This window comes from Carcharodon carcharias, chromosome 31 (genome assembly GCF_017639515.1).
Source record: "Carcharodon carcharias isolate sCarCar2 chromosome 31, sCarCar2.pri, whole genome shotgun sequence".
Taxonomy (NCBI): Eukaryota; Metazoa; Chordata; class Chondrichthyes; order Lamniformes; family Lamnidae; genus Carcharodon; species Carcharodon carcharias.
In genome coordinates, this window is record NC_054497.1 from 11,487,609 (window position 1) to 11,512,665 (window position 25,057).

Sequence of the window (25,057 nt, forward strand, 5' to 3'; positions counted from 1 at the left end):
GTCATCCGCCGGCAATGCGTCACCGCGGCCGCCGTTTCCCATTGGCCGCAGGAACGGGTGACATCATCGACAATAACAGGAAGTGGAGGCGGCTGGAACCGGAGCCCGAGGAGTTTAGGCCTAGTCCCGGTAAACAGGTCTGTCAGCCCCGGGCCCCGCCCCCTCACCCACCCCGGGCGCCCCCCACCCCCCCCCCCGCCGATCCGGTCCCCCCCTCCCCCCTCCCCCACCCCGGGCCCCTCTCCACCCCCTCCTCTTGAACAATCCCTCCACGTCCACACCAACCTTCCCCCAACACCCCCCCAACTCTAACCCTACCCCCCCCCCAACTCTAACCCTACCCCCCCCCCACAACTCTAACCCTGCCCCCCCCCCACAACTCTAACCCTGCCCCCCCCACAACTCTAACCCTGCCCCCCCCACAACTCTAACCCTGCCCCCCCCACAACTCTAACCCTGCCCCCCCCACAACTCTAACCCTGCCCCCCCCAACTCTAACCCTGCCCCCCACAACTCTAACCCTGCCCCCCCCCCCCCCCAACTCTAACCCTACCCCCCCCACAACTCTAACCCTGCCCCCCCCACAACTCTAACCCTACCCCCCCCCAACTCTAACCCTGCCCCCCCCAACTCTAACCCTACCCCCCCCCAACTCTAACCCAACCCCCCCCCCAACTCTAACCCTGCCCCCCCCCAACTCTAACCCTGCCCCCCCCACAACTCTAACCCTACCCCCCCCCCACAACTCTAACCCTACCCCCCCCCCAACTCTAACCCAACCCCCCCCCCAACTCTAACCCTGCCCCCCCCAACTCTAACCCTGCCCCCCACAACTCTAACCCTGCCCCCCCCCCCAACTCTAACCCTACCCCCCCCACAACTCTAACCCTACCCCCCCCACAACTTTAACCCTGCCCCCCCACAACTCTAACCCTGCCCCCCCCACAACTCTAACCCTGCCCCCCCACAACTCTAACCCTGCCCCCCCCACAACTCTAACCCTGCCCCCCCCACAACTCTAACCCTGCCCCCCCCACAACTCTAACCCTGCCCCCCCCACAACTCTAACCCTGCCCCCCCCAACTCTAACCCTGCCCCCCCCAACTCTAACCCTGCCCCCCCCCAACTCTAACCCTACCCCCCCCCCACAACTCTAACCCTACCCCCCCCCACAACTCTAACCCTACCCCCCCCCAACTCTAACCCTACCCCCCCCCCACAACTCTAACCCTACCCCCCCCCCACAACTCTAACCCTACCCCCCCCCCACAACTCTAACCCTACCCCCCCCCCACAACTCTAACCCTACCCCCCCCCCACAACTCTAACCCTACCCCCCCCCACAACTCTAACCCTACCCCCCCCCAACTCTAACCCTACCCCCCCCCCACAACTCTAACCCTACCCCCCCCCACAACTCTCACCCTACCCCCCCCCAACTCTAACCCTACCCCCCCCCACAACTCTCACCCTACCCCCCCCCAACTCAAACCCTACCCCCCCCCCAACTCTAACCCTACCCCCCCCCACAACTCTAACCCTACCACCCCCACAACTCTAACCCTACCCCCCCCCACAACTCTAACCCTACCCCCCCCCCACAACTCTAACCCTACCCCCCCCCACAACTCTAACCCTGCCCCCCCCCAACTCTAACCCTACCCCCCCCCACAACTCTAACCCTACCACCCCCACAACTCTAACCCTACCCCCCCCACAACTCTAACCCTGCCCCCCCCCAACTCTAACCCTACCCCCCCCCCACAACTCTAACCCTACCCCCCCCCACAACTCTAACCCTGCCCCCCCCCAACTCTAACCCTACCCCCCCCCACAACTCTAACCCTACCCCCCCCCCCACAACTCTAACCCTGCCCCCCCCCAACTCTAACCCTACCCCCCCCCACAACTCTAACCCTACCCCCCCCCAACTCTAACCCTACCCCCCCCCACAACTCTAACCCTACCCCCCCCCCACAACTCTAACCCTACCCCCCCCCACAACTCTAACCCTACCCCCCCCACAACTCTAACCCTACCCCCCCCCCAACTCTAACCCTACCCCCCCCCAACTCTAACCCTGCCCCCCCCAACTCTAACCCTGGCCCCCCCCCAACTCTAACCCTACCCCCCCCCAACTCTAACCCTACCCCCCCCCACAACTCTAACCCTACCCCCCCCCAACTCTAACCCTGCCCCCCCCCCAACTCTAACCCTGCCCCCCCCCAACTCTAACCCTACCCCCCCCAACTCTAACCCTACCCCCCCCCCAACTCTAACCCTGCCCCCCCACAACTCTAACCCTGCCCCCCCCCAACTCTAACCCTACCCTCCCCACAACTCTAACCCTGCCCCCCCCCCAACTCTAACCCTACCCCCCCCACAACTCTAACCCTACCCCCCCCCACAACTATAACCCTACCCCCCCCCCACAACTCTAACCCTGCCCCCCCCCAACTCTAACCCTACCCCCCCCCACAACTCTAACCCTGCCCCCCCCAACTCTAACCCTACCCCCCCCCAACTCTAACCCTACCCCCCCCCACAACTCTAACCCTACCCCCCCCAACTCTAACCCTGCCCCCCCCCAACTCTAACCCTACCCCCCCCCAACTCTAACCCTGCCCCCCACAACTCTAACCCTGCCCCCCCCCAACTCTAACCCTACCCCCCCCACAACTCTAACCCTACCCCCCCAACTCTAACCCTGCCCCCCCCAACTCTAACCCTACCCCCCCCAACTCTAACCCTACCCCCCCCACAACTCTAACCCTACCCCCCCCAACTCTAACCCTGCCCCCCCCAACTCTAACCCTGCCCCCCCCAACTCTAACCCTGCCCCCCCCCAACTCTAACCCTGCCCCCCCCAACTCTAACCCTGCCCCCCCCCAACGCTAACCCTACCCCCCCCAACTCTAACCCTACCCCCCCCAACTCTAACCCTGCCCCCCCCAACTCTAACCCTACGCCCCCCCCCAACTCTAACCCTGCCCCCCCCCACAACTCTAACCCTACCCCCCCCCACAACTCTAACCCTACCCCCCCCACAACTCTAACCCTACCCCCCCCACAACTCTAACCCTACCCCCCCCACAACTCTAACCCTACCCCCCCCCAACAACTCTAACCCTGCCCCCCCCACAACTCTAACCCTGCCCCCCCACACAACTCTAACCCTGCCCCCCCACACAACTCTAACCCTGCCCCCCCACAACTCTAACCCTGCCCCCCCCCCAACTCTAACCCTGCCCCCCCCCCCAACTCTAACCCTGCCCCCCCCCAACTCTAACCCTACCCCCCCCACAACTCTAACCCTACCCCCCCCAACTCTAACCCTGCCCCCCCCCAACTCTAACCCTACCCCCCCCAACTCTAACCCTACCCCCCCCCACAACTCTAACCCTACCCCCCCCAACTCTAACCCTGCCCCCCCCAACTCTAACCCTACCCCCCCCAACTCTAACCCTACCCCCCCCACAACTCTAACCCTACCTCCCCCAACTCTAACCCTGCCCCCCCCAACTCTAACCCTGCCCCCCCCCAACTCTAACCCTGCCCCCCCCAACTCTAACCCTGCCCCCCCCCAACGCTAACCCTGCCCCCCCCAACTCTAACCCTACCCCCCCCAACTCTAACCCTGCCCCCCCCAACTCTAACCCTACCCCCCCCCCAACTCTAACCCTGCCCCCCCCCACAACTCTAACCCTACCCCCCCCAACTCTAACCCTACCCCCCCCACAACTCTAACCCTACCCCCCCCCCAACAACTCTAACCCTGCCCCCCCCACAACTCTAACCCTGCCCCCCCACACAACTCTAACCCTGCCCCCCCACACAACTCTAACCCTGCCCCCCCACACAACTCTAACCCTGCCCCCCCACACAACTCTAACCCTGCCCCCCCACAACTCTAACCCTGCCCCCCCCAACTCTAACCCTGCCCCCCCCAACTCTAACCCTGCCCCCCCCCACAACTCTAACCCTACCCCCCCCCACAACTCTAACCCTGCCCCCCCCACAACTCTAACCCTGCCCCCCCCACAACTCTAACCCTGCCCCCCCCCACAACTCTAACCCTGCCCCCCCCAACTCTAACCCTACCCCCCCCAACTCTAACCCTGCCCCCCCCACAACTCTAACCCTGCCCCCCCCCCAACTCTAACCCTACCCCCCCCAACTCTAACCCTGCCCCCCCACAACTCTAACCCTACCCCCCCACAACTCTAACCCTACCCCCCCCCCAACTCTAACCCTACCCCCCGCCACAACTCTAACCCTGCACCCCCCCAACTCTAACCCTACCCCCCGCCACAACTCTAACCCTGCCCCCCCCCCAACTCTAACCCTGCCCCCCCACAACTCTAACCCTACCCCCCGCCACAACTCTAACCCTGCCCCCCCCCCCCACAACTCTAACCCTACCCCCCCACAACTCTAACCCTACCCCCCCACAACTCTAACCCTACCCCCCCCAACTCTAACCCTGCCCCCCCCACAACTCTAACCCTATCCCCCCAACTCTAACCCTACCCCCCCCCAACTCTAACCCTACCCCCCCCCAACTCTAACCCTACCCCCCCCCAACTCTAACCCTACCCCCCCACAACTCTAACCCTACCCCCCCCAACTCTAACCCTACCCCCCCCCCACAACTCTAACCCTACCCCCCCCCACAACTCTAACCCTGCCCCCCCCCAACTCTAACCCTGCCCCCCCCAACTCTAACCCTGCCCCCCCCACAACTCTAACCCTACCCCCCCCTACAACTTTAACCCTGCCCCCCCCACAACTCTAACCCTACCCCCCCCACAACTCTAACCCTGCCCCCCCCACAACTCTAACCCTACCCCCCCCCACAACTCTAACCCTACCCCCCCCATAACTCTAACCCTACCCCCCCCCATAACTCTAACCCTACCCCCCCCCATAACTCTAACCCTGCCCCCCCCACAACTCTAACCCTGCCCCCCCCACAACTCTAACCCTGCCCCCCCCACAACTCTAACCCTGCCCCCCCAACAACTCTAACCCTGCCCCCCCCACAACTCTAACCCTACCCCCCCCACAACTCTAACCCTACCCCCCCCCATAACTCTAACCCTGCCCCCCCCACAACTCTAACCCTACCCCCCCCCACAACTCTAACCCTACCACCCCCCACAACTCTAACCCTACCCCCCCCCATAACTCTAACCCTGCCCCCCCCACAACTCTAACCCTACCCCCCCCACAACTCTAACCCTGCCCCCCCCACAACTCTAAGCCTACCCCCCCACAACTCTAAGCCTACCCCCCCACAACTCTAACCCTACCCCCCCACAACTCTAACCCTACCCCCCCACAACTCTAACCCTACCCCCCCACAACTCTAACCCTGCCCCCCCCCACAACTCTAACCCTACCCCCCCCAACAACTCTAACCCTGCCCCCCCCCACAACTCTAACCCTACCCCCCCCGACAACTCTAACCCTACCCCCCCACAACTCTAACCCTGCCCCCCCCAACTCTAACCCTGCCCCCCCACAACTCTAACCCTACCCCCCCCACAACTCTAACCCTGCCCCCCCCCACAACTCTAACCCTACCCCCCCCCGACAACTCTAACCCTGCCCCCCCACAACTCTAACCCTGCCCCCCCCAACTCTAACCCTGCCCCCCCACAACTCTAACCCTACCCCCCCCCCACAACTCTAACCCTGCCCCCCCCCAACTCTAACCCTACCCCCCCCGACAACTCTAACCCTGCCCCCCCACAACTCTAACCCTGCCCCCCCCAACTCTAACCCTGCCCCCCCACAACTCTAACCCTACCCCCCGCCACAACTCTAACCCTGCCCCCCCAACTCTAGCCCTGCCCCCCCCCACAACTCTAACCCTGCCCCCCCCCAACTCTAACCCTGCCCCCCCACAACTCTAACCCTACCCCCCCCCACAACTCTAACCCTGCCCCCCCCCCTCCATCCCAATCAATGGGTAAAACCACTTGGTTGTCACTGAGCTCCCTTCAGCAGGAGACCTCCGGGGTTCACATTCTGCTCTGCTGGGATTCCCATTAGGGTGCTGTACCAACCTGTGATCTCATTGAATGGTAGGAATGCCCCCCCCCCCCCCATTAGAAATGGCACAGTGGGAGGGGGGTGGTGGTCAGGTTTATTTGCGATGGTTTCTCCAGATCCGTTGTGGTTCTGTGAATAGCATCCCGATGCCAAGAGGTTTGTGGGCTCAAGTCCCCACTCTCCAGACTGGAGTGTGTAATCCACGCTGAAACTCTAACCTGGAGTTAGCTGGAGCTGCTGCCTTTTGCAAGAGATGTCAGACTGAGGTCCCCCTGTAAAAGGCCCCGTGGCCACTCTTTCGACGAAGAGCAGGGATAGTCTGCCCAATGCCCTGGCCAATGTTTACCCCTCAACCAACATTACTTACTGTCTGGCCCTTATCACATTGCTGTTTGTGGGAGCTTGCTGTGTGCAAATTGGTTGCGCTGTTTTGAAAGTGCTTCAAGACGTTGTGAAAGGCTCTGTGTAAATGCAAACGATTCCTCCTTTTGCGGTTGACTAAGGCTCTCTGCTACTTGGCTGAGGCACTGAAGGCCCACTGGCACCTTCAGAAAAGAAAATGAGAAGGCTGCACTAGAGTAGTGATTTTTTTTTTTTTGCTGTGAATCGAACAGCGCTGCCTGGTAAACTGTGCTGACCGTCTTGCTGGTTTTCCTCCCCTACCCCCAACTCAGAGAAGCACCATGAACGCCATATTCGGTAGGAGGAAGACCCCGGAGGAGATGCTCCGGCAGAACCAGCGAGCCCTGAACCGGGCCATGCGGGAGCTGGACCGGGAGCGAATGAAACTGGAGCAGCAAGAGAAGAAAATCATCGCTGACATTAAGAAAATGGCAAAACAAGGACAGATGGTATGAATGTGAGAAGTGCGTTGAGGAGTTCCTTCGTGGATGGTGGCTTCTTGCTATATTCGGTTATGGAAACATAAGATGGAGTTTTGTGTCTCTGCTGCTTTGTGGCTATGTAGTTAAGTGAACATGCCTTGGTAATATGGGTTAGGGGTTCTTGGCAAATGTGCACCTAATCATTGTGCTTCCTTCTCATTCAAATTTTAAGCCAACCATCCATAATCTGAGTTATTCGATCAGTGGGCCTGGTGTTGTACATTCTGTGGAATAAAACAACAAATTTCACCTTCAATTTCACAATCTGTTCTTGTGGTGCCACTTACAGTACGAATCCATTGTTCTATCTGGATAGGAATACCGATTTCCCATCGGATGGAGTGGGAAGGAGTGTGTCCCTTTGAAGGTTAGAAGGTGTAATTCCTCCAGGTTCATGAAATTAATGCCGCTTTTAAAAAATTCTTTCATGCAATCAGGCCAGCATTTGTTGCCCATCCCTAATTGCCCTTTGAACTGAGCAGCTTTCTCAACCATTTCAGAGGGGCAGTTAAGAGTCAGCCACATTGCTGTGGGTCTGGAGTCACATGTAGGCCAGACCAGGTAAGGATGGCAGATTTCCTTCTCTAAAGGACATTAGTGAACCAGACCAACCAATGGGAGTCTCAAGGCACCATTACTGAGACACTCTTTCAGTTCCAGATTTTTAAATTAATTAATTGCATTTATTAATCAAATTTAAATTCCACCAGCTGCCCTGGTGGGGTTTGAACCCATGTCCCCAGGGAATTAGCTTGGGACTCTGGTTTACTGGTCCAGTGACATTACCATTACGCCTCTGTCTTCCACATCGGCTTTGTTTGCTTACGCAGGTTGTTCTAAGAAGGTAAGAGACTTTGTGGAATTGATATGTTCTTGCTGGGAGATGGTGATGAAATCCGTATCACTTTAAGATGGTGTTCCATCTGTCAGAGAGCATTGAGTCATCTAATTGCAAGAATCTTAAAATGCTTAAAGGTTCCGATATTGTCACTCGTCGTAACTTCCTCATGCTCTGTTACAGCTGTTGAGAAGGTGGAAGTTAGGAGTAGACCCGGGCATCAATGACATGATAGCTCAGAAAAGGCTGACCTGGGATGAAGGGGGTTCTCATATGAGGAAAGGTTGGGCCCTTACTCATTGGGGTTTAGAAGAATGAGAGGTGACCTTATTGAAACTTATAACGTTCTGATAGGGCAGATGCTGAGGGCATGTTTCCCCTCGTGGGGGAATCTAGAACTGAGGGCACTATTTAAAAGTAAGGGGCCATCCATTTAGGATGGAGATGAGGAGGAATTTCTTTTCTCAGAGGGTTATTAATCTTTGGAATTCTATTCCACAGAGAGCAGTGGAGCTTGGCCATTGAATATCTTCAAGGATTAATTGAATAGATTTGTGATGTACAAGGGAGTGAAGTGTTTTGGGGGAGGGCAGACAGGAAAGTGGCTTTGAGGCCACAATTGGATCAGCAATGATCTTACTGAAAGGCAGAGCAAGCTTGAGGGGCAGAGTGGCCTACTCCTGCTCCTATTTCTCATGATCTTATGAAAGAATGAACCGGCCATTTGCTAATTCCAATACATTCTATGATTGGTAACGGAGATGTATTGTCCGAAATATTATGGGAGTTGTGTGATGGTGTGCAAGACGTGTATTTTAGGAAAGACTTAACAGGCTGGGACTTTTATTTTTTTGGAAAGAGAAAGCTGTGTGGGACGATCTTATACAGGTCTTAAAAATTCTGGAAGGGTTTGATAAGGTAGTGAATTTGCTACCACTCATGGGAGAGTCCAATACTAGAGTTCCTAAACATAAGATCGTCACCTAGAGATCCACAAAGAAAAGCTTCTTTACCCCAAGAGTGGTGAGAACGTGGAACTTGCTGCCACAGGGAGTGGTTCAGAAGCATTTAAGGAGAAACTAGAGAAGTATATGAGGGAGAAAGGAATTAGAAGGACATGCTGGTAGGGTGAGATGAAGTAGGGTAGGAGGAGGATCATGTGGAGTATAAACACCTGCATGGACCTGTTTTCTGTAACTGTAAATTTGATGATTATTTGAGTAGTTCTAGACTTCACTCACCGGGTCTCTTTCGTTAACCCCTAGGACGCGGTTAAAATAATGGCGAAAGACTTGGTGCGGACTCGGCGCTATGTGAAGAAGTTCATCATGATGAAGGCAAACATCCAGGCAGTGTCCCTGAAGATCCAGACGCTGAAATCCAACAACACCATGGCCCAGGCCATGAAGGGAGTCACTAAGGCCATGGCCACCATGAACCAGCAGGTGAGGTGGCCACACGTGTACCTTTGTCCTGCTGGAGTGGGTAGCGTTGCATATTTGTTCAGTTCACCACTGTCATGGCAAGTGCAATGAAATTGAACAGACAGTTTTCTCTGTTGAAAGTTTTGTGATTACTGACCTGGAATGTACACGCAGTTCCTTTGATGCACAAAAAACATTCTGTGTGTGGAACACGGAGACTGGGGAAATCAGTTAGGCAACTAAAATCATTAGCAGGTTGTGAGGGGGAAGTGAGAGAGAGAGTGTTTTAGGGAAGGAATTGGAGAGCGGGACTTTTGGCTGCTGCCAGTGCAAAGTTCAAGAAGTCATAGCAATGCACTGTTCAGAGCTGTGAGACTCAAGGAGGTTGCACAGATGCAGAGGCATTTAAATACCTGCCTGGAATGAATCCTGAAAGGTGCTGGAAATATATATTTACCAGCATCTGTGCAGAGGAAAGATGGGTCGACCTTCTCTCCATGGATGCTGAGAGATCTGATGTGATTGTGTGTTTTATCATGTTTACTCCAGTAACCAGTCATTATGGACATCTGGCCTTCCATTTCAGTATGTGCTATTTGCAGTATTTCTTTATGACGAGGGGCTTAGACGTCCTGCACTTGTGACTTAAGCTTAAGATCACTGCCATTTCCTTTTGGGAGGAGCTATAGGGACCGCACATGGATTCGACCACATAGAGAAATATTCAAACCAAGTGTGGCATGTGATTGCTGCCTTGGGGTACCTGGCTTCTCTGACACTCAGAGTTACTGACCTTTATTCTCCTCCTTGTTCTCTACTTTGCAGTTGAAACTGCCTCAGATTCAGAAGATTATGATGGAGTTTGAGAAGCAGTCGGAGATCATGGACATGAAGGAGGAAATGATGAACGACGCCATTGATGATGCCATGGGTGACGAAGACGATGAGGAAGAGAGGTCAGTGAAGAGTATCCCACAGAGGATGTCAGGGAAATGGGATTTCTTTATTCTTTCCTGGGATGTGGGTGTCACTAACAAGGCCAGCATTTGTTGCCCATCCCTAATTGCCCTTGAACTGAGCATCTTGCTCGGCCATTTCAGAGGGCAGTTCAGAGTCAACCACATTGCTGTGGGTCTGGAGTCCCATGTAGGCCAGACCAGATAAGGACAGCAGATTTCCTTCCCTAAAGGACATTAGTGAACCAAATGAGTTTTTACAACAATCGATGAAAGTTTCATTGTTAACACTACTGAGACTAACTTTATATTCCAGATTTATTAATTAATTGAATTTAAATTCCACTAGCTGCCATGGTGAGATTTGAACCCCTGTATCCAGAGCACCAGCCTGGGCCTCTGGATAACTAGCCCAGTGACATTACCACTACACCACCGTCACCCCCCCCTCCCCTCCCATTAGTCTGGAGCAATACAATGGCAAATGGATCCCAAGCCAGATGTTGACATATGGGACTAGACACAAATCCTTTTCATGATAGTTCCTTTATTTACAGAATGCAGCCTTGCATATGTCTACCTCCTACCAACCCAGTGTCCCAGCAGGTCTCTCTTTATACTCTTTTGAGTATACCAGTAAATAAAATAATGAATAAATTAACCGGTTAAACGAATTTAAAGATTGACAGTTTCTTAAACCGCAATGAAAAGAAAAAAAAACTTTAAAGGAACCTTGTGTATTTAAATCAAAAAGTTGTTTTGGGGGCTGATAAAGTACTCCAGCCTGTGTGGTGCCCACTGGTTGCAGAAGGTCTCAAGCATACCCATGGACACCACGTGCTCCCTCTTCGGGGATACCTGGAAGTGAACGTAGCTGCGGAAAAGGGGCAGACAGTCGGGTTGGACGACCCCCACAACTGCCTGCTGCCTGGACCTGTTAATGGCCACCTTGGCACCTCCCTGCCCCCCCTTATTATTTAGATGATGATTTCTCCCCTTCGGAGAATTGAACTCCAGGCTCCTGTGTGACAGGTGGGCACTAACCATTACACTAATAAGCAGCTAGTCTCTCTTTATAAGTGCTCTAATTCTTTAATTAAACAATGCCCTTCGCCCATCTTAATATAATTGCATCTTAACAACATAATTAACCTACAACCCCGTGTGAGCATTAGGAACATATATACACGCCATTCAACACCTCGAACCGAATCCACCACCCCCTAATAAGACCACATTCTTATTTTGAGTCCTGGTGTGTGACCACATCCCAGATCTCAGCTCCTGGGTTGTGCCAGACCCCAGGACCTGCACCTACCAGTCCTGTGCTGTGTTGGTGACACATCCTGATGCTTCTCTCTCTGGGTTAGCCAGAGATCAGGAGCTTACTGTGATGTGAATTACTTGTGCCAGGCACATCACACTGCTCTCGTGAGTAGCAGTAGCCTTTGACACTTACTGCTTGCCTGTAGTTTCTAATGGTTATGGAATAAAAATGTCTTGCAACCAAAATGCTGGCCATTCAGCCCATCTGCCCTGTATTTGTGATATGAAGAAAATTACTCCCTTACCTCACATGCTTTAATTTTTTTTGTTCAAATCTCTGTCCATTTTTCTTTTAAAAGTTATTATGGATTTGGCTTCCAACACTGTTTCCTGTTGAGCATTCTATGTCCTGTCAGCCCTCTGCATGTCACTGAAAGAAAGTTCTCCCAGCATCTCCCATTGTTCCTTTGAACCCTGCCTTACACTCATGCCCTCTGCTCACTGATTCACCGTCCAGTGGAATGGTTCCCTCCCCAGTTAAAGAGCACAGATGGAAGGTGATGTTTGCGGATGGCGTTTGTCCAGAGCAACCTGATGTCCCCCAACTCGACGCGTTTGCCTGTGAGATTGGGTGAGATACCTGAGGGGTTCCTGGTGCCACGCAATCAGACCGTCTGTCAGGAGAAGTGGGAGTAGAAATTCAGGAACAGAAAGAAAGGCCGACTGGCTGGATGAACTGGACATTCGTGAGGTCTGGCTGGTGGGAGATTGATTGTAAATTTGTTTGAGGCCATTGACGTCCGCAGCGAAGAGGTCTCTCTGCGGCACTCCACTGCGAGGAGTGGCGTTCCTTCCATTTGGACCAGACAACTGCCTAATATGGAGTCTCGGGCCCATCAGTGTTTAGTAGCACGTGTTGGTTTTCTGATGTAGAGATCTGTGGTTGGGATTCATCCAACAAGGAGGCAGCTTCGCTAAGAACAAGCTACCATGTTAAGAGGACTGGCATGCAAAGGGATGGAAGTAACCTTACAGCTGTACAGAGCCCTGGTTAGGTCCCATTTGGAGCATTGTGTTCACCTCAGGAAGGATATGTGCATAATTCATTGAATGTGGCAGGATAGGTTGAGAAAGTGGTTAATAAAGCGTATGGGACCCCAGGCCTCATAAATAGAGGTATATAGCGCCTAAGTAAGTAACTTTATAAAGCAAAAACAGAATTACCTGGAAAAACTCAGCAGGTCCGGCAGCATCGGCGGAGAAGAAAAGAGTTGACGTTTCGAGTCCTCATGACCCTTCGACAGAACTTGAGTTCGAGTCCAGGAAAGAGCTGAAATATAAGCTGGTTTAAGGTGTGTGTGTGGGGGGCGGAGAGATAGAGAGACAGAGAGGTGGAGGGGGTTGGTGTGGTTGTAGCGACAAACAAGCAGTGATAGAAGCAGATCATCAAAAGATGTCAACAACAATACTACAATAGAACACATAGCTGTTAAAGTTAAAGTTGGTGATATTATCTAAACGAATGTGCTAATTAAGAATGGATGGTAGGGCACTCAAGGTATAGCTCTAGTGGGTTTTTTTTTTATATTATTTTTTTTTTATTTTATATAATGGAAATAGGTGGGAAAAGGAAAATCTTTATAATTTATTGGGAAAAAAAAAAAGAAGGGGGAAACAGAAAGGGGGTGGGGATGGGGGAGGGGACTCACGACCTAAAGTTGTTGAATTCAATATTCAGTCCGGAAGGCTGTAAAGTCCCTAGTCGGAAGATGAGGTGTTGTTCCTCCAGTTTGCGTTGGGCTTCACTGGAACAATGCAGCAAGCCAAGGACAGACATGTGGGCAAGAGAGCAGGGTGGAGTGTTAAAATGGCAAGCGACAGGGAGGTTTGGGTTATTCTTGCGGACAGACCGCAGGTGTTCTGAAAAGCGGTCGCCCAGTTTACGTTTGGTCTCTCCAATGTAGAGGAGACCACATTGGGAGCAACGAATGCAGTAGACTAAGTTGGGGGAAATGCAAGTGAAATGCTGCTTCACTTGAAAGGAGTGTTTGGGTCCTTGGACGGTGAGGAGAGAGGAAGTGAAGGGGCAGGTGTTGCATCTTTTGCGTGGGCAAGGGGTTGTGCCATAGGAGGGGGTTGAGGAGTAGGGGGTGATGGAGGAGTGGACCAGGGTGTCCCGGAGGGAGCGATCCCTACGGAATGCCGATAAGGGGGGTGAAGGGAAGATGTGTTTGGTAGTGGCATCATGCTGGAGTTGGCGGAAATGGCGGAGGATGATCCTTTGAATGCGGAGGCTGGTGGGGTGATAAGTGAGGACAAGGGGGACCCTATCATGTTTCTGGGAGGGAGGAGAAGGAGTGAGGGCGGATGCGCGGGAGATGGGCCGGACACGGTTGAGGGCCCTGTCAACGACCGTGGGTGGAAAACCTCGGTTAAGGAAGAAGGAGGACATGTCAGAGGAACTGTTTTTGAATGTAGCATCATCGGAACAGATGCGACGGAGGCGAAGGAACTGAGAGAATGGGATGGAGTCCTTACAGGAAGTGGGGTGTGAGGAGCTGTAGTCGAGATAGCTGTGGGTGTCGGTGGGTTTGTAATGGATATTGGTGGACAGTCTATCACCAGAGATTGAGACAGAGAGGTCAAGGAAGGGAAGGGAAGTGTCAGAGATGGACCACGTGAAAATGATGGAGGGGTGGAGATTGGAAGCAAAATTAATAAATTTTTCCAAGTCCTGACGAGAGCATGAAGCAGCACCGAAATAATCATCGATGTACCGGAGAAAGAGTTGTGGAAGGGGGCCGGAGTAGGACTGCAACAAGGAATGTTCCACATACCCCATAAAGAGACAGGCATAGCTGGGGCCCATGCGGGTACCCATAGCCACACCTTTTATTTGGAGGAAGTGAGAGGAGTTGAAGGAGAAATTGTTCAGCGTGAGAACAAGTTCAGCCAGACGGAGGAGAGTAGTGGTGGATGGGGATTGTTCGGGCCTCTGTTCGAGGAAGAAGCTCTGTGTTTAATTGACTGCCACTGCTCTTCAAGAAATGCCTACCTCCTTGAAGAAGTTCTGTTCCTCTCTGCGACAAGATTTCCGGATTTCTCTGTTGCCTTGTTCACCTTCATTGCTTTCCATTTCTCTCCTAGTGTTTGACAAGGTGTTTACTAAAACCCGCTTTCACAGCCATATCTCCTTTCTCAGTGACTGTCTCCGTCTCCGACTTACCCCACATGGATTTCAACTGAAATTCCACCCCTCATGTTTCGAACCCACCCAGGATTACAGGTATCTCCGGGACATAAAACGTTTCTCGGACTGCTGTTCCCGTCACATTCTGAAATCCACTCTCAGTGCCATGCGCCGCCATATGAACACACTCGACCTCTCCCTCCAGCAGCACCGCCGTACCCTTTTTCAAAGCTGCGCGTGCCCCCAGTTTCATTTTATCCTTCGGCTCATCCGACGCCTCAACAAGAAACTTTTTCTCTTTCTCTCAAGTGCTAAGGAACGCAAGCTCCAGCAACTCATCGACACCAACACCCATCTAGGACCCTCCACCCCTGCCTGTCCCTCCGTCCCCACCCCATCTTCCAATCCCAACCCCAGCCGTGTATTCACTATACCCCCTGACCTTCCCCTCTCCGATGCTGAACGTTCAGTGCTCAGCAAAGGACTTAGTTTCATACCCTTACGCCCTCACCTCAATGAATTTCGGGCTCGGCATGATACTGAACTCTTCTTCCGCCGTCTTCGTCTCCGGGCTCACTTCTTTGGGCAGGAGTCCTCTCCCAGTTCAACGGATCCTTTTACCCATCTTCAATATTCTCCCTCCACCTGGACCCCTCCCTCTGGATTCTTACCTTCTCTCGATCTTTTCATTGAGAACTGTCGGCGCGACATTAGTCGTCTCAATTTCTCTGCTCCTCTCACCCATTCTAACCTGTCTCTCTCTGAACTTACTGCACTCCATTCTCTCAGGTCCAACCCTGACATTGTCATCAAACCCGCTGACAAGGGTGGTGCTGTTGTTGTCTGGCGCACTGACCTCTACCACGCGGAGGCTGAGCGTCAACTCGCAGACACTTCCTCCTACCTCTCCCTGGACCATGACCCCACCACTGAACATCAAGCCATTGTTTCCAGGACTGTCACTGACCTCATCTCCTCTGGGGATCTCCCTCCCACAGCTTCCAACCTGATAGTTGCCCAACCTCGGACGGCCCGCTTCTATCTCCTACCCAAAATCCACAAACAGAACTGCCCCGGTAGACCGATCGTCTCAGCTTGCTCCTGCCCCACAGAACTCATTTCTCGTTATCTTGACTCCCTTCTCTCTCCCCTTGTCCAGTCCCTTCCCACCTACATCCGTGATTCCTCTGACACCTTACGTCACATCAACAATTTCCAGTTCCCTGGCCCCTACCGCTTCCTCTTCACCATGGACGTCCAATCCCTCTACACCTCCATCCCCCACCAGGATGGTCTGAGGGCCCTTAGCTTCTTCCTCGAACAGAGGCCCGAACAATCCCCATCCACCACTACTCTCCTCCGTCTGGCTGAACTTGTTCTCACGCTGAACAATTTCTCCTTCAACTCCTCTCACTTCCTCCAAATAAAAGGTGTGGCTATGGGTACCCGCATGGGCCCCAGCTATGCCTGTCTCTTTATGGGGTATGTGGAACATTCCTTGTTGCAGTCCTACTCCGGCCCCCTTCCACAACTCTTTCTCCGGTACATCGATGATTATTTCGGTGCTGCTTCATGCTCTCGTCAGGACTTGGAAAAATTTATTAATTTTGCTTCCAATCTCCACCCCTCCATCATTTTCACGTGGTCCATCTCTGACACTTCCCTTCCCTTCCTTGACCTCTCTGTCTCAATCTCTGGTGATAGACTGTCCACCAATATCCATTACAAACCCACCGACACCCACAGCTATCTCGACTACAGCTCCTCACACCCCACTTCCTGTAAGGACTCCATCCCATTCTCTCAGTTCCTTCGCCTCCGTCGCATCTGTTCCGATGATGCTACATTCAAAAACAGTTCCTCTGACATGTCCTCCTTCTTCCTTAACCGAGGTTTTCCACCCACGGTCGTTGACAGGGCCCTCAACCGTGTCCGGCCCATCTCCCGCGCATCCGCCCTCACTCCTTCTCCTCCCTCCCAGAAACATGATAGGGTCCCCCTTGTCCTCACTTATCACCCCACCAGCCTCCGCATTCAAAGGATCATCCTCCGCCATTTCCGCCAACTCCAGCATGATGCCACTACCAAACACATCTTCCCTTCACCCCCCTTATCGGCATTCCGTAGGGATCGCTCCCTCCGGGACACCCTGGTCCACTCCTCCATCACCCCCTACTCCTCAACCCCCTCCTATGGCACAACCCCTTGCCCACGCAAAAGATGCAACACCTGCCCCTTCACTTCCTCTCTCCTCACCGTCCAAGGACCCAAACACTCCTTTCAAGTGAAGCAGCATTTCACTTGCATTTCCCCCAACTTAGTCTACTGCATTCGTTGCTCCCAATGTGGTCTCCTCTACATTGGAGAGACCAAACGTAAACTGGGCGACCGCTTTTCAGAACACCTGCGGTCTGTCCGCAAGAATGACCCAAACCTCCCTGTCGCTTGCCATTTTAACACTCCACCCTGCTCTCTTGCCCACATGTCTGTCCTTGGCTTGCTGCATTGTTCCAGTGAAGCCCAACGCAAACTGGAGGAACAACACCTCATCTTCCGACTAGGGACTTTACAGCCTTCCGGACTGAATATTGAATTCAACAACTTTAGGTCGTGAGTCCCCTCCCCCATCCCCACCCCCTTTCTGTTTCCCCCTTCTTTTTTTTTTTCCCAATAAATTATAAAGATTTTCCTTTTCCCACCTATTTCCATTATATAAAATAAAAAAAAAAAAATAATATAAAAAAAAAACCCACTAGAGCTATACCTTGAGTGCCCTACCATCCATTCTTAATTAGCACATTCGTTTAGATAATATCACCAACTTTAACTTTAACACCTATGTGTTCTATTGTAGTATTGTTGTTGACATCTTTTGATGATCTGCTTCTATCACTGCTTGTTTGTCGCTACAACCACACCAACCCCCTCCACCTCTCTGTCTCTCTATCTCTCCGCCCCCCACACACACACCTTAAACCAGCTTATATTTCAGCTCTTTCCTGGACTCGAACTCAAGTTCTGTCGAAGGGTCATGAGGACTCGAAACGTCAACTCTTTTCTTCTCCGCCGATGCTGCCGGACCTGCTGAGTTTTTCCAGGTAATTCTGTTTTTGTTTTGGATTTCCAGCATCCGCAGTTTTTTTGTTTTTAACTTTATAAAGCACTGGTTAGGCCTCAGCTGGAGTTTTGTCTCCAATTCTGGGCACACAGCTTTGGCAGGATGAAGAAAAGATTTACGAGAAAGGTTCTGGAGACAAGAGGCTTCAGTTACGTGGATCGATTGGCAAAGCTGAGGCTGTTCTGTTTAGAGAAGAGAAGGTTGAGAGGAGATTCGATGGACGTGTTTAAAATCACGAGGGGGGCTGGACACAGTAGATAGAGAGAAACTGTTCCTGTTGGTGGAAAGATTGAGAATCCGAGGCCACCGATTTAAAATGATTGGCAAAAGCATCAAAGGCAACGTGAGGAAAAGCTTTTTTTTTTTAACAGAGTGAGTGGTTAGGATCTGGAATGCGTTGCCTCGAGTGCGTGGTGGAGACAGATTGAATCTTAGCTTTCAAAACGGAATTGAAGGGAAAGAATTTGCTGGCCTTTGAGGAAAGGGTGGCTGAGAGAGAGAGAGAGAGAGAGAGCTGGCGTAAAGAGGATGGGCCGAATGGCCTCCTTCTATACCATAACTATTCTATGATGTGTTGGCCTTGGAGGGAGTGAAGCACAGGTCGCTACTGAGGCTAAAAGGTTGAAATGATGAGGACAAGTTGCACAGACTGTTCCTGTATTCACTGGAGCGTTGGAGATTAAGGGCTGATCTGACAGGTGTTTAGGATGATTGAAGGATTTGATGGAGAGGAACTATTCCCTCTGATAGGAGAGCCCAGAACAAGGGAGCACAGCCTTAAAACTAAAGCCAGGCCAATCGGGGGCGATGCCAGGAAGCATTTCTTCACACAAAGGTAGTGGAAATCTGGAACTTTCTCCCATTAAAAAGCTGTTGGGCTTCAAATGAAATTTGTTTTTCTCCTCTCTGGCTTCAAGTTCCTAGAAAGAGAAATCACGACCTTGAACCGTTCGCCTTAAGCCCCCTGACTGGTCGGTCTCTCTATAGTTAAAACCAAGAGAATATAGAATATAGCAGTGCAGCTTCTGTTGGTTGCTAGGCTGACTTTGCTTTATCTTTACAGTGATGCTATCGTGTCCCAAGTACTGGATGAACTTGGCCTGAACCTGACTGACGAATTGTCCAGTAAGTATCTTAACTGACCGGCAGTACCTCCTGTCTGTGTGGGACAGGCCAGAAATGACAGTTTTCACAGGCTGCTAGATGACATGTTGGTGCAGTGTTATTAAGCCGGTTTGTCCCAACAACTGAGGTTTCCGAACAGGCTAGTTGTGTTTTCCTGTCTGCCTGTGTTAATGGTTCTGTGTCTAAATTACTCTTGGTGTCTGGCAGTAGCACAGAACTTGTGAAGCACTGTTTAATGGCCATTAGGAGAACAACCCCTGCCTATCCTATCTTTCCTCACCGCTGCATTTTTCCAGTCCTGGCAATATCCTCCTAAATCTCCTGTGTTCCCTCTCTAGTGCGATTCCATCCTTTCTGTAATGAGGTGACCAGAACTGCACACGGTACTCAAGTTGTGGCCTAACTAATGTCTTATATAGTTTCAGCATAACCTCCCTGCTCTTATATTCTATGCCTTGGCTAATAAATGAAAGGATTCCAAATGCCTTCTTAACCACCTTATCGATCTGCTACCTTCAGGGATCTGTGACATTGATTCCTCTACACCTCTCAGTATTCTCCCATTAATTGCGTATTCCTTTGTCTTGTTTAACTTGCCCAAATGCACCTCCTCACACTTCTCCAGGTTGAATTCCATTTGCCACTTTCCTGCCCACCTGACCAGTCCATTGGTATCTTCCTGCAGTCTATAGCTATCCTCCTCGCTACCAACCATGCGCCCAATTTTTGCATCTTCTGCAAACTTTTCGGTCATTCCCGCTACATTCTCGTCCAACTTGCTAATATATACCACAAAAAGCAGGGGACCTCATACTGAGCCCTGCGGAATCCTACTGGAAACAGCTTTACAGTCGCAAAAACACCCGTCAACAATTATCTTTCGCCTCCTGCCATTGAGCCAATTTTGTATTCCGCCTGCTACATTGCCCTGGATCCCATGGGGCTTTTATTTTTAACTAGTCTGTCAAGTGGAACGTTGTCAAAAGCCTTGCTAAATCCACATAGACCTCATCAACTGGACTACCCTCATCAATCCTCCTCGTTACTCCCTCAAAAAACACAATCAAGTGAGTCAGGCACGATCTTCCCTTAACAAATCCATGCTGTCTATCCTTGATTAACCCGTGCTTTCCTAAGTGACAGTTTATCCTGTCTCTCAGAATTGATTCCAGTAATTTTCCCACTGCTGAAGTCAGGCTGACTGGCCTGTAATTATTCGGTCTATCCCTCAGTTCCCTTTTAAACAAAGATGCAACATTAGCAGACCTCCAATCCTCCGGGACCACACACGTATCTTAACGTATTGATAAAACATCTTAGGGTTCACCTTGATTTTGCTTGCTGATTTTCTTTCAAACCCTCTCTTTGCTTTCCTAATTTATTTTTTGATTTCACACTTCCATTTCCTATACTCCTCTCGACTTTCTGTTGTATTGAGTTCAGGCTGTGGGACATAAGCTTTCCTTTTCTGTTTTATCTTACCCTGTTATCTTGTCATCCAGGGGGCTCTAGATTTGGCCGCCCCATCCTTTTTCTTTGTGGGATTTTGTTTACACTGAACCCCTTGAATCTCTCCTTTGAATGCCCCCCCCACCACTGCTCTGACAGTGATTTACCTTCAAGTAGCCGTTTCCAGTCCACGTTTGCTAAATCACTCCTCAGCTTAGTAAAATTGGCCTTGTCCCAATTTAGAACTCTAACTCCTGTTTTACCTTTGTCCTTTTCCATAATTATGTTAAAACTGAATTATGATCACTACCACCAAAATGCTGTTCCACAGCCACTCCTTCCACCTGCCCAGCTTCAGTTCTTAAAACTAAGTTAAGAACTGCACCCTCTCTTGTTGGACATCCTACATACTGGCCAAAAACAGTCTCCTGAATGCACCTCAAGAATCCTGTTCCCTCCATTCCTTTCACACTAAAACTATCCCAGTTAATATCAGGGTAATTAAAATCCCCTACTATTACTACCCTATTGTTTTTGCATTTCTCAGAGACTTGCCTACACGTTTGCTCTTCTATCTCCCCACCCCGACTATATGGGGGTCTATATTACACTCGCAGCAGTGTGACTGCCTCCGTTTTGTTCCTTAGCTCAATCCGTACGGCCTCATTTGATGATCCTTCTAACATATCACCCCTCCTCACATCTGTAAATGTTTCTTTGACCAAAATTATCATGCCCCTCCTTTTTATTATCCCCCCCCCCCCTCTCTATCTTGTCTGAAAACCCTGGAACCAGGAGCTGCCATTCCTGTCCTGCCTGAAGTCATTAAGTCCTCTTTATGTCCCCCTGAGAAGGCAGTCGGGACCTTCGTTTAATGTCCCACCCGAGAGACAGCACCTCTGACAGTGCTGGCACTGAGTCTGTCAGCCTGGACTATATGCTCAGCTCTCTGGGAATAAACCCCCATGACCACCTGGTTTCAGATGAGTGCTACCCACCAGGTTTGTGACCTACGTTGGCTCCCGGTCAAGCAATGTCTCAATTTTAAAATTCCCATCCTTCTTTTCAAATCCTCCCGTGGCCTCGCCCCTTCCTATCTCTGAATCCTCTTCAGCCCCTCAACTACCCACAGTGTCTGTGCTTCTTTAAACCTGGCCTCCTAAGCTCCACCATTGCTGGGCTGTGCTCTCAGCTGCCTGGGCTCTCAGGCCCTATAACACTCCTTAAAACCTATCCCTTAGACACTTTTTTTTTGAACCATCTGCCCTAATACCCCCCCCTTATGTAGCTCGGTGTTGATCTTGTCTTACAATGCTCCTGCGAAGTGTCCTGGGAGGCCCTCTTACAGCAGAGGTGCCGTATAAATAAAGGTTGCTGTTATTGCGACCAGCCACTCTGAGCGAAGGAGTAATGTGAACGGCCCCCTATCCAGCTGGATTTCTCACTCCTGCCCTTCCATTCACAGACCTCCCCAGCACCGGAGCGTCACTCAGTGTTGCTGCCGGGAAAAAGGCGGAGCCAGTGGTCCTGGAAGACGCCGATGCCGACTTGGAAAAGCGGCTGAAGAACCTCCGCAAGGACTGAGGGAGACGATGACGTTTTTTTTTTTCTCTTGTGTTTATATTTTAAATCTGGGGGAGGGAGGAATAATACCGACTGTACGGAGCGATAGTGATTTAGTTATCTTTTACTCTTCTGGGGATGATCGTCGAGCTGTATGGTTGGCGCAGGAGCAGGATTCCCCTCTACCCTGTGGTCAGGCCTGGCGCTGTACAGCGGGTCAGTGCCATGAATTTAAAAACGAGCAAAAACCGAGCGTGGTTGGTTTTGCTGGGAGCTGGGCAGCCTGCTGCTAAAGATAGTTAGGATCTTGTTTGCAGGCAGTTTCTTCTTTTTTTTTCTCACTCCTTCCTGCCCTCCTCCTCCTTCACATCGTTCCTTACCCACCCTCTGCCCACCCGTGTGTTGATACCCACCAAAGTGAGAGAGCGAGAAGCCCCGGGCACCAGAGCCGCACGAACCCTTACTCGAAGGGGAGTTATTAAAATGGCACTGGCGATAAATTGGAGGGTAATGTAAGCGTGTATATAGGTAGATATATTTTATCCTTAAAGCAAAGGTGCGATAAAGTTGTCCTCCTGTCTGGCACCATGTGAATGGCAGACGTGAATCTGGCTCCTCTGATGGCCCTTCAGCGGGGCCTGCAAAAACGGTGAGGCTGCAGTCCCTCGACCGACAGGCGCCACTTCAAGTCACGTTGCCAAGCCTTTACGGCCACTGGTGTAGAATTGGGATTTCCGTTCTGCCTGCCCCTGTGCGCCTGCCTGTTTTTAAGGTCACAGTTGCACCCCGAGCCTCTGCTCTCACTGTACATGTAACAGCAACGCCCCCCCCCCCCACCCCCGGCCCTCTCCTGAAGGTGGCATTACCTGTGGCAGTGTAGATTCCACCCCCCACAGAGGGTGAATCCAGGAGTGTGCAGCCTCTCTCGGCTGTTCAACTCGGGAGGGTATTGCAGTCCAACCTGACCCTCTGCAGTTTCCATCGAGTTACTGAGCAGCAGTCAGGCTCCTGAAGGAAAAACCAGTAAAACTTAGGAAATGTCTGGTACTGGTCCAAAATGGTCTTCTATACGTTAAAATGGAACTCCAGTTCAGACCAGTACTAGTCACTTCCAAGTTTTACTGTTGTTTTCCCTTAGACGGAGCAGAACCTTTGATTTCCATCCTGTTCCTCCTCAGGCAGTGTTGTCCCCCTTCCTCCTGACCAATTTAAAAGATTCATTTATTTCTTAATAGATTTGTATATTAGGGGAGCAGTAAGGCCGGGGTGAGGCACGATTCTAATTTGGCACTGATCTCCATTGCTGTGCGTCAAACTGTTAATGAGAATCCCAATTTCAGTTATCTCTCAGTAAGAGTAAAAATCTTACCTCAGTGTGCACTCCCTGCCAACATATTCCATTATAAATTCCTGTCAGTATTTAGAATGGAATATGCCTGTGTAAACATGTCACAATATAATTACACCCTCCTGTCACAGCACCACCATCGGTGGGATGGCGTAATTACAATGTGACAAGTTTACATAGGTAGTTTCCATAATAAAAATGGATATAGGAAGTAATGATATAAATATTGGGTTCAAATATATGGCTTTGAATTTGGCTTGAATTATGTCTCTCTATCCTGGCCTAATTATACCCCGCACTTAAACTGTGCTTCACCCGCTTGATTTTAACACCACAGGAACTTGATTGGTATTAAACGGAAGAATAACTGACACATCACACCAAAGTAAGAGTAAAAATGGATCCCAGGGCTGTGCGTTTTGACCTGAGCGTCCAGTATTGACTCCGTGAAATGTCACGTTGTCATTAGTGCCAGGGCAGGCACTCCGTCGGTCCATTGTTCTTGCTGCAAATCTGGGCTGCCCTATACTCAGCAGCTGAGAGACTGCGTTTCCTGCGCTCAAGTGAGTTGTACCTATTAGTATTAACCATCCGAGCAAGGTGTGATTGGAAGAGAAGGTTGCTCTCTCCGGCTGCTCTTCAGGTGCCTGGAAGTTACCTGATCTGGGCATCTTCCTCTGAGACACCTGACGGCACTCTGGTACGTTCTGCTATGTCCCATTTGCTCTGAAACCCAGCTAGTTCCCTGATACCTAGAACTTTGTAAGAGCAGGCTACACAAATAGGGGTTCTCAGAGGAGCAAGTCCAGAGCACGTACGGTTTTGACAGGTAATTTGAATGGTTGTTGTGAAATGTACTATTTGTCTTCAGCTTAACTCTCAGTAACTTGACATTAAAATAAATCAATTTGGGAAAGGTTGCTGGTGTGTCCCAGACATTTGACTTGTAAAACAATAAATGACCTGTTCCCCCTCCCACCCCCTCCAATCCCCAGCCTGCACACTAATAATAACTGTGTTTTAAGGACTTGGATTGTAAAGTATTAATGAACAATGGAGTGAGAGCAATATGATGCCTCTCTCCCCTTTGGGATCTGTACAGCCGAGTGCTTCAACTCACTACCTTTGGCGTTACCGAGACAAGGAGGTACTGTTCCTGTAGCCAGGAGCCGAAATCTATAAGCTGGCCCCTTGCCTCAAGATCTCAGCTGTATGTGAGGAGGATGCTTGCATGCGTGTTGATCTGCCTCGTGCACTGACAGAGCCGATGGTAATGCCTGAGAGTACAGCAGCCTCCAGTGTAACACTGCGTTTCTCTCTGAAAAATGAAACCCTGCAAGATGCCTTCTGTATGAGCAGCTGTTGTGATGCACTTTTTCTGAAACTCTCCATGTCCTGTTATAGAGAAGGCTGATAACAATGTGTATTATTTATGTTCTGCCGTTAACAGGAGCTGGAAGTCAGGACAAGGTGCAGCCTGCACTACATTATCATTATTCTTTTTTGCAGGTGCTTTTCTATTGGGGAAGGTTTTTATTTTGTTTGTCTGTGTACTATCGTCCTTTTTGTCACAATAAATTATGCACTGTTTAGTCACCTCTGAAATCTTATTGGAGACCTGAGTCTCACTTTGGATGTTACTTTTCGATTTCCTTGCACTGGAAATGTAGGAGCCAAGATGTGTGTGTCAGGAAAACGGGGAAGACCTGTCACCCCAGAGATAGTGGTATGATCAGAAGCTGAGCACTAACTTTCAGCGAGATAATAAAGTTGGGTAACTGATTGGGGATGAGGTGAGCAGGGAGCCGTCAAGTATGTGGCAGCTTTAGGGTGCAGAGA

The 25,057-nt window shown here is 51.2% G+C and overlaps 1 protein-coding gene across 2 annotated transcripts; it reads left to right on the top strand.

Moving 5' to 3' along the window:
* chmp2a (charged multivesicular body protein 2A) lies at positions 1-24,814 on the top strand. 2 transcript variants are annotated; one of them, XM_041177582.1, is made up of 6 exons: positions 1-129; positions 6,732-6,908; positions 9,045-9,224; positions 10,029-10,159; positions 18,797-18,858; positions 21,773-24,814. In XM_041177582.1, exons 2-6 carry the CDS (start codon positions 6,741-6,743, stop codon positions 21,889-21,891), a joined length of 660 nt encoding a protein of 219 aa, XP_041033516.1. In that variant the 5' UTR covers positions 1-129; positions 6,732-6,740; the 3' UTR covers positions 21,892-24,814. The 2 variants fall into 2 exon arrangements, with proteins under 2 accessions (XP_041033516.1, XP_041033515.1); XM_041177581.1 differs by having other exon boundaries at positions 21-137.
* The last annotated feature ends 243 nt before the right edge of the window (positions 24,815-25,057 follow it).